The sequence below is a fragment of the Dermacentor silvarum genome, chromosome 10 (genome assembly GCF_013339745.2).
Source record: "Dermacentor silvarum isolate Dsil-2018 chromosome 10, BIME_Dsil_1.4, whole genome shotgun sequence".
In the NCBI taxonomy this organism is placed as follows: domain Eukaryota; kingdom Metazoa; phylum Arthropoda; class Arachnida; order Ixodida; family Ixodidae; genus Dermacentor; species Dermacentor silvarum.
The window spans coordinates 36,488,026-36,498,280 of NC_051163.1; the positions used below are offsets into that span (position 1 = coordinate 36,488,026).

General features: G+C 47.3%; 1 protein-coding gene across 1 annotated transcript in view; it reads left to right on the forward strand.

Annotated features, from left to right (window-relative positions):
* The window catches only part of LOC119430927 (uncharacterized), a 45,941-nt gene extending 38,663 nt beyond the window's left edge, over positions 1-7,278 (forward strand). Inside the window, exons 8-9 of the mRNA XM_049657011.1 lie at positions 5,036-5,086; positions 7,032-7,278. Coding sequence (XP_049512968.1) covers positions 5,036-5,086; positions 7,032-7,091 — 111 coding nt within the window. The 3' untranslated portion in view covers positions 7,092-7,278. The remainder of the gene's footprint in view (positions 1-5,035; positions 5,087-7,031) is intronic.
* The last annotated feature ends 2,977 nt before the right edge of the window (positions 7,279-10,255 follow it).

The following is a 10,255-nucleotide window of genomic DNA, read 5'->3' on the forward strand; positions in this document are numbered from 1 at the left end:
CAGTTGCAGCCGCCACATACGCAGTTGCAGCCGCCACATACGCAGTTGCAGCCAGAGTAAAATGCCCCCCCCCCCTTTCACCGTCCCCCCGATGCCTCGCAACGTTGGGTGCCGCGGCGTGACGGAAGAGGGCGCGCTTGCCTCCCTTTCGTGGCTAGGTGGCGTATGCCACCGCCCGATTTAAAGGGTTCAGCCTTATCCATCCATCCATCCATTTATCGTGCGGGCGAGATTGAGCCGCATCGTCGGCTCCCCTCGCACGCTTGAACTCGCACATGCAGCGTAGGGCTCGCGGCGACGGTGTTATCGCCCTTGGACTTTATACGGAACTTCCACGGCCACGACGGCGGCGACGACAATGGTGGCAGCAGAAATTAGCCTAGATTATTCATATAATTGCTATCGCAATAATAAGATAAAGGATGCCTTAGCCAAGACGAATATTTCCACAGTGTAATGACAAGGAACAGGCAGTTACCACAGGTAGGCAAAGGAAGAAGAACTTTCTTTTTGAGAGCGAAGCTGTTAAGGGCTCACTCTTCGATGGTCGCGTCCGGATGTAGAAAAAAAAGCTCTCATTGGCCGTGTGCTGTACGTGCGAGTGAAAGCGCGCGAGGGCGAGTGACGCGTGCTTTCATGGGGAGTGAACGCAGGGCGGAGAGCAAACGCGACTTCCCAGTGGAAGGGGAGCGGTGGGCGAGGAGGGCATCGAGGCACCCTAGACTGTGCGTGTGCGTACCCGCTCTGGAGACTGCTCGTCTTCACGGACGGCGTCCTCCCCGACACCGGCTCAACCACTGCAGCATGCGTTGCCCCCGCGCTCGGCAGGGCATCCACTTGCCGACTCTCCTTCTCGGCCAGCTCCACCGCTGCTGAGATGGCGGGCCTTCACCTGGCCGCAGACCTGCTGGCAGCAGACCCTCCTGGATTACCTGTGGCGGTGGCCTGCGACTCAAGAGCAGCTCTTCAGGCCGTGTGTCTCCCGGAGAGGGCTGGCCTTAGTGCTGCCCTCTTGATAACCAAACTTCACGCCTTCCGCGCCATTGGCACCGATGTCTCGTTGTACTGGGTCTTTGCACACGTGGGAATCCCGGGCAATGAAGAGGCAGATGCCTTGGCAAAGGAGGCACATGGCATGGACACGGCGATCAGTCCGGCAGTCATTGCCTCAGACTACTCTAGGAGCACCTTGCAGTGAATGCTGCTGAGCTGTCACCCCGACGCACGCGTGGTGAGGCGGAGTCCCCCGACACGGCTGCCGGACTGGGGACTGACAAGGAGGGAGAGATCCCTCCTGCTACGCCTACGGATTGGCTGCTGCTGGACAGCCGCCCGGAGCTTCGGCCTGGGTAGAACTGACTCACCAGCCTGCACACAGTGCGGGGCAGACGAAACACTGGAGCACCTCCTATGTTTCTGCCCCGCACTCAACCAACACCCAGGCACGATGGTGGCTCAACTACGCCGTATGGGCCTGCCTTCAGCCTCCAGCACGGACCTGCTCTTCCCAGCCCGCAGTTCCAGCAGGGTATTCAAGATCGTACTCTGCTACCTTGCCGATTCGATGCTGGCTGACAGACTGTAAGGGCACCCTGCCCGAGACGATGACGTCTACCCTCTCCCTCCCTTTCTTCCACTTTTCTTACTTTCTATCCCCCTTTCCCCGTCCCTCATATGCTGAGCCGTGCTCCCTATAAGGGCTGCAGAAACATGCAAATTTTCTCTTGCAACCACCACCAACCTCTTTGGCAGAACTTTCTTTTTCTCGGCAGAACTGGCTCGCGCGTCGAAGTAAACAAGTGCTGCACGTGTCCATTCGCGCATCGTGTTCACCGAAAATGGGGAAAGCAACCTTCAACGAGGCCCTAAATAGTAGCAATCGCCTCCTCTGCTCGGTAGTAAGCGGCCAACACTCCATTTTTTACGTGAATTTGTAAAGAAGCAGCGGCCGCTCAGCATGCGGAAACTACATAGTCGCAGTTTCGCACACAATCCTGCTGTTTGAAATGAAGCTTGATAAATAAACTTTGAGAATAAAATGTCACTGTCTAATAACACGAAGATTATTTTTATTGTAGTGCTTTGTAATTCTAGAGCATATTATTTATGCGGTAGAAGACACAATTCATGTCGTTGGGAGTTATGCAGTCTGGCAACCCGGAAACTCTCCATTTTTTTCGTACGGGCAGTACGGGTACAGCGCCTAGAATATACTTATATTCTAAGTACTGTAGTACGTGTGCTCGGGCGTCGGCGGCTACGCGGGCGTTCGCGGCGCGTCGCGTTTTTCGCTTGCGAAAAACACACCATGCGATTCCAGCTTTATACACGCGGCGTTGTAAATGTGGATGTTATGCTACCTAAAGGCCTTCTAAAATGAAATCGTGTGTTGCCGTTATCAACCGCCACTTAGAGACACTTTTGACAACCTGATTAAATGCGACATCTGATGGCTGCTGCCAGTGACGTAGCCAGGAATCTTTATGTGCATATTGTCAGCAGAAAACTGATCTGTTTCATATATTTTCGCCTTAAAAGTACCTTCTCGGGAATTCCACTATCTGAGACTGAGCAGTGGGACGCCGTGTAGAGCAGCTCCCGCCCCGACCTCCAGGTCTCTAGAGGGTTGAGGCGACCACCCGAACCGAAGGGCTCCTTGCAGCCTAGCGTGGTGAACCGCCACCTCTGACTCCTCCTTTTAGGGGCGAAGCACCTTAGGGCCGAGCCTTGTCCCCCCCCCCCCCCTCCTCGTCGTCGTCGTCCGTAGCTCTGGTTTGCATGGAGTCAGCTAGGGGCGCTGCGGTGCACAAGGCGTAGGGAGCCTACATGCAGCGCTTGCATGTAGGCTCCCTACAAGGGCGTTCGTTCCCGACGCGTGCTATCTTTCTCTCTTCAGCCATGGGTGATAACGGTCGCTTCTGATAACGGCGCGTCCGCTATGGATGAAAAGGCGAGAGTGGCGGCTCAACTGCAAGCGGAGTCGAGGGCTCGGAAAGCTGCTGCAGCATGGCGACGTAGACAACAAGCGTAGACAACAAGCGGACCCAGAGTCTAGGGCGCGGGAAGCTGCAGCAAAACGGCAACGCTGGCAAGCGGACCCGGAGCTGAGGGCTCGCGAAGCTGCAGCAGCATGGCAACGCCGGCATGCGGACCCGGAGCTGAGGGCTCGCAAAGCTGCAGCAGTACGTCAACGTCGGCAAGTGAACCCGGAGCTGAGGGCTCGCGAAGCTCGCGCTTGAACCGAGCATCGGCGCCACCAACCTCATGTAGAGAACGCTTCCGGTGTTTTGCCGCCACTTCCCGCGCTCTCGCCGCCTTTGGGTCCACTTGCCGGCGTCGGGGGATTCATGGTTAACCGAATGATCCCCCGGTGCTTCGCCCACTCATCATCATTCACTTCGTGGATATGCGGTGTTTTTTTTTTACTTGTCTCTTTGGAGGAAGTTGGATGTCGCTCCTATCCGCCTGGCTATGCCACTGTCGGCCGCTACATGCTATATACGTAATCGGCTAGAGGTAGGTTCGTCTAGCGTAGAGAAGGTTTGTCGTTACACTCCCAAGTCAAACAGATAGCAGTAACGGGAAGAGCAGGTCAGTCTGGGTTACAGAGCAAACTGTGTTAGTCGATATCCTACATAGATTAAGTGGAAATTAAGTTACATTATCGGGTTTACGTGTCAAACAACCATCTGATTAGGAGGAATGCCATAGTTGTAGAATCCAGAATAAGTTTCACCGCCTGGGGGTATTGAACGTGCACCTTATGCACGGTACTGGGGTGTTTTCCAATTCCACCTCGAACGAAATGCCGCCTATCGAACGCTACGATCGCGTGCCTTGCCGTGCAACTCGGTAGCCACTGAGCTATATCAGCGGGCATTAAAAGAAAGCAATGGAGTGTTGTCACAAATGTAGTTATTAAAGGAAGAAACTGGTGGTCTATTCAGCCTACATATATTGTTTCAAAAGAAAGAAAAGGCTATCGAGGACGATAGAGAACAAGGCGGTCTGGTCAAGCAGATAAGTTCGCATGCGTACGATATAGCAGGCTGGTGTAACTTAATTTATTATTGCAGGTAGAGGTCTTCCTGCTTTAGCGGATATTTTTTATTGCGATGAATCGACCGACGCGCCGAAAGCATTGCCCTTACCTCACATATACCTTAAACATTGCGGCGAACTAAATTTTTTTAACGCAAGGGGAACCTTCGGGCGCAGGTCCCTAAATACGCGGCTCTAAGGTTTTGGAACTTTTACGAAAGTAAATATATACAAGATCTGTTTAAACCTACGCAGTTCTAATTTTACTCACATATCGCTCTTAAGAAATTCTCAATTGGGCCAAAACATAAAAATTGCGTACATTTTTCGCTGTCCTATTGCACCGGTAAAGCATTGAATTCGTAACATATAAGTGCTCTAAATTTGCTGAGAGGGAGGGTGTTGGTATGGTTTACACAGCACGTAGTTAAATTGTACACTCGAACTTTTTTTCTGGTAATGAGGATTCGCATTGCCCCATTATTCTGGATGCCAGCTTGGTGAATGATTTATTTCTTCCGGGACACCGTGAAAGGAGACGTATACCGTTTTAGAGCACTTCTAGCTGCACCAACAATACGCCACAGACATCACGAATCGATTGGTTAACTTGCTGGCTGATTTAGCTATAACTAGCGCTTGAACTCGCAAGACCAAGCGAAGAATATATGAGAGACGACGTGACTAAGTACTTTGGATACCGTTCATCAGCAGAAGTTGCTCAATGGGCTGTCGAAGCTCATCCCGAGAGCGCCCGGGGAACCAATCCTGCGAGCTGGTGAGAAGCCGATTGCCACAGACATGCCTAGGACTATCGCTGGAAGTGAACATTGCGTGTTTAAAAAACCGGTGAGACACGCAGTCAATTTCCCTCATTCAATGCGTATAGGATTTCGTCTCTATTGATAAGGTGTTAGGAAGGTTAAAATACTAACAATTTGTAACCACATTCTATAAATAGAAGAGTCGCGATAAGATCACGTGTTTTCCGCAGGCGCAGCTGGTCAGGATCATGACGCTCACCACTGTGATTATCGTGTTCGACGTAAGTACTCGTGCAAGCTACGGAGGCAGCTGCGAGCACGGATGCAGCAAAACAATCTAAATCCTCTGATATACGAAGGGGCATATCGCTCCTACGTCTAGTGGCGGCTGCCCTACGCGGTAGCGGTGAAATGTAGCTAGTGAAATTGGGCTATTCTGTGCATCTATGGATGTGCATCTTGTTCCAAAAACGTTTCGCGTTTAATTCCATGTTCACCAACAATGGTAAACGGCCGCAGCGATTGTTTTCTAGTTTACACCATCTTCCTTTTAAGCCATGTTTAGTCGTTTGTTGCCCCACTAATTCTAGCAACCACAATAACAATGGGAGTCTCTTATGAGCAAATCTTTTTTTCTTGCACTTCAGTAACGAAAAAAAAAACGGAGCCCAAGGCCATTTCCCTTGATATTTATTTACTTGAAGAGCTGCTTCCTTGAGAGTTGTGATCCTTTATGATTTTCGTGAGGTCAGCATCAACTAGTCCCACCCACAAATGGAAACACTAATAGTGTTTCCATGTATTACCCTTACGCTACATCCTAGCGCTGTATATGATATTGAGATTTGATTACTAGCACGGAGCATGTTTTCTAAGCATTGTGGTGATAATGGTTAGCCCTGATTAATTATTGATATTAAGTGTCCACAGTAAACGCCAGAAAAAAAAAGAACATGCGCATGCAGCATGTGTAATGTACCAGAGTGCCTGCGCTGCTGCCGATCATCTTACAAGCAGCCATAAAGAGGTACAAGCGAGCAACGGGGTCACGTAAGGCTCTCCTTAATGAAAATGAGCTATTTGGGGGGCAGTGCGGCATATACGTCCTACGTTTTTTCTGACACAAAATGCTTCTCAGCTTTCAGAAATAACCTTTCGTGAACAATACGAAATTAGGAATGGATTCGTAGTGTGCTCGACGCAAAACGACCCGACCTCCTCTCGTGTTTGTTAACAGCAACATGCAACCAATCTTCGCAGCACGTTAAAAGCCTAGTTTAAACTTCTGTATGAATACAGTGCATTCCGCGCAAAATGCACGCTTTCAGTACGACTATAGAAGCTTCCGATGAAGCTCGCAAAGAAAAAAAAAAAGAACGCTGCCATAATTGATGAGCAAGTATGAATGAGTACCGCTTATTAACCCAGCCTGCCCTACTGAAGAAATCCCATATGCCCCATTAATACCATATCTAATAATCCGTCATGAAGCCTATATGATCCTGTATACGAAAACCTGTTTTTCTCATATGTCACATAATGTGAGAGTCGGAGGGAGTACGTTAATTTTTTTATCAGTAGGTTATTTTCCAGAGACAACTCTTGTTACACCACTGTTGATAATTTAGTGTATTCATTTCAATTTGAGCCTCTGGCTTCCTTGCATTTCTGGTGAGCTGTTAGCTTGACGTCACGGTGAGCCGACACCTTGACGTCACTATTCGTCGTTGCGTTTGACTTTAGCCGTGGTAAAGTCACGGTTTTATGATCACCAAAATGCATCACTCACGTTGTTTATCTTAATTTGATACTTAGAGTATACTCCACTGCCAGTATATCAGCAACGTCGTCATTACCTTCTCTCGCCGGCACGGGTAATACGTTGGAAAAATAACACGTGAGTGCCACTTACAAGTTACACCAAATGCAGGTGCTTTTCGTTATCACGTTGGGAGGTTTTAGAAAATCGTGCCGTTTATTTTCAGCATAGGTTATACTTTTGGAAATGCAGGTCACATCGTTTCAGAGGCACTCGTTGTACAGTTGCTCCACTGTATTCAATAAGCTACGTTCGGCACTCCACGCAGTATTAGATATTATTCTATGTTTCAGCCTCTGAGTTCTGGGAAAAGCGTCAAACAAAATAAGGGAACCAATGTGTTTTTCTGTGCGATATTTACACAGTATGGTTTTGAATAACGATAAAGCCTGCCTTTGTTTGCGCAGTCATTCGTCATCTACCGAATACAAGTCTTCTCCGACACGGTGGAGAACGCGCAAGTGTAGTCACTGCGGCGGAAGAACACGGGTGCAAGGTTGCCTGCGGCCGGGGCCAACGCATTGCGCCATGCAATATAGCACTGCTCATGACTTTGTATAACGTTATCGCACCATAAAGATAAAATTGTAGATATGTTGTTCGGGCTTATGTTGTTCGATATGTTGTTCGGCCTTCGGGCTTAGGTTTCGTAAGAGCAATATGTGCATTTTGCTCCGAAATAGGTTGTAAACCCCAATATAGGGCTAGTTGCGATGCGCATCAACATGACAGAACGCGACGGTGACCAGCAATTGCAATTACCAAAAAATCACGCAACAGAAGTTGTGCCCTTACAAACAACGATAGAACGTACAACGTTTACAACTTGGACAAATAGAAGCAATATTTCTATGACACGATGCAGGGAACCTTCCGGTAACAAGACGACACTGAAAGAGGTGGTGCGAGGGCGTAAATCTATACAGCTAAAACAAGCCAAAGTGTCTAGTTGTGTGCTTGACAAGAGGAAGAAAGAAACAACATTTGGTGCAGAACTCACTGAAGTAGTTTGTAAAAGTGAAGCTTACAGTGTTTTGTAGAATACTATGCTTGTATTTTGTGTTGCTTTATTTTCTAATTAAAATCTGTACAACTTTTGTGTCATTGCGCATTGTAGCCTAGAGAAATGGGATCAAAGCGAAATGCGAGGCTGTACTTAAACATCGTCGCAAGCAAGCGACTCGCTTTTGTCGTGTGTGGTACGTGTGGCACGTTTCTGTGGCTGGACAGTACCTGGCCTGGAAAAATTCTTACGTCGACGAAATATTATATACATGGCGCCTAGCTCCGAAATAAAGGTTGGGGAAAATGGTGTAAAATGGTGTACTCTATAGCTTTTATAGTGAAACTTTAAATTTCAAAGGCAACTGCTATTGATTGTGCGAGTACAGAGTGAAGAAAAAACCACGCTCCCGCAACTCGTAGTGACTGTGCAACAATATCAACATCAACAACAGGCTATATTTATGTCCGCTGCAGGACGAAGGGCTCCCTAAGCGATCTCCAATTACCCTGTCTTGCTAGGCTGATTCCAACTCGCGCCTGTAGATTCCGAAATTATTTCAGCCCACCTAATTTTTTTCGTTGAATATTCTGTTCATAATAGATAGATAGATAGATAGATAGATAGATAGATAGATAGATAGATAGATAGATAGATAGATAGATAGATAGATAGATAGATAGATGGATAGGAACATCGCACGCGTAATGCGAGAATATGGGTTCGTACCCTACCTACGGCCAGTTATTATTTTAATACATTACTTTCCATTTATTTATATTTGCTTCACTTAAGCTAAGAACTAAATTATTTCCCTCTATGCTTTACACCGGAGTGTGTCTCTGTGGACTTATGACCATGACTAATTGAAATCGGGCCCCTCTGTACCCCTTGTTCTCGGTTATTACATTGCAACAGTGTTGAGTAATGCGCGGCTGCACTTAAATATCGTCGCAAGTATGCGTGTCGGTTTTGTCGTGTATGGTGCGAATGGTACGTTTGTGCAGCTGTCCTGCAGCTGGGGAGCACTTTTTTTATCTACTCATTTTGGGCAGGAAGTCGACTGCGCATGCGCGGCTTTGATACGGCGGACGATTTGAACTTAGTTGCGGCCTGACCTAATGACCGAACATGCATTGGTGAAGGGGTAGGGTTAGGTTAGGTGAGGCCGCAGCTCAGTTCAAATCGCCCACCGAGACAATAGCCGCGCATGCGTAAACTAGTTCCTGCCTAACGGTCTCTGCCAACGGGCTCCAATTGCCTTGTCTTACATTTGCCTTGTATTACAATTGCCTTGTATTACATTTTTAACAAAGTTATTCCTCGGAATTTTCAAATTGTCAATGTGTTTGGGGGCACCTCTATTTGTAGGCAGTACGCGTGCCTTTCAACCTTGTGGTTACTGTTGGTGTTTTTGTTTTTTTTACATGTTATAAAGCTGTTTGTTCTTTCAATAAAGTTTCCAGTTGGCAGTACAGCGCTCGTCTTGTTGTGTTTGTTTTTGATACCAGCCCTCGTCTTCTTCATGCCGCTTCCAGATTTACTCAGAAACACCAGTTAGGCCTAATGAATGCAGTGCCTATTTCTCTTTTGTTGCTGCTGAAGCGCCATACTCGATTGTCGTGTGGATGCGTACTAACGTCATATTTCCCTTTATATGGCGAAAATTTGGACTTGACGTTACATGATCTTCGTATTGTGTAGCGCACGTGTAAACAATGATTTAAGTGACACAGGTTAGCAGAATGGGCTGTGAGCGCCTTGTGTGACTCTCAGCTACACAATACGAAGTACCCTTCACACTATTGATGAGGGAAACTCTATGTTGTAGTAGTGTGACCCTGTGAAAATGCGACACGGTATTTTTCTTTTTTTTTGCCAGTAGGCTTTTTATACCAAGGAAAATTGTGCATGCGTTTTAAGGAGGGGTGGAGGGCGAAATGGACTAAGAATGCTATTTATTTATTTTAACTCCACAATATGCCAGAAACCTTGACAAATATTTCCACAAAGTGGCACCCTGAGATGCGCGACGGAAGGCGTTTAAAAATGTCGCCAAACACGCCTGGCTTTCATGACTTCACCTGCTTGCCGCGCAAGGTTGCGTTATGTTCTGTGGCGTTTGGTTTGTTGTTTTAAGGACGCCCTAAATATATTTACATATATATTCATTCAGAAATACACTGTATCTAACGAAATGAATGCTTTCAGTAGTTCAGTACGGGGCCAAAAGGGGCCATCCTCTCTGCCTTTCAGTAAATAAATCTCTGTCTCTTTCAAAAGGGTCCATGGTAGTCGCGGTAGTTCGCGCGCGAACATTCTACGTCCTTGTTCCCGGGGTTATCATACCGGCGTTCTGATAAGAAAAGAAACATGTTCTCTGCAACCCCAGCAGTTTTCAAATTGCGATTTTTGTTTCTGAATACCGTGGGCCCCTACTGAACCAAATAACACGTGTAGGCACCGCAATTTATTTATCATTAAAGCTTTTGTTTAAGCAAAAGCTATGAAATTGAAGTCCTAAGAAAAATGAAATGTTTTTACTAAACCATGGTCAAACCTACAGTTATTCTTTTAGTTCATAAGAACGCCCACTGTACGTCCAACAACCACAAAAATGTTTGACCT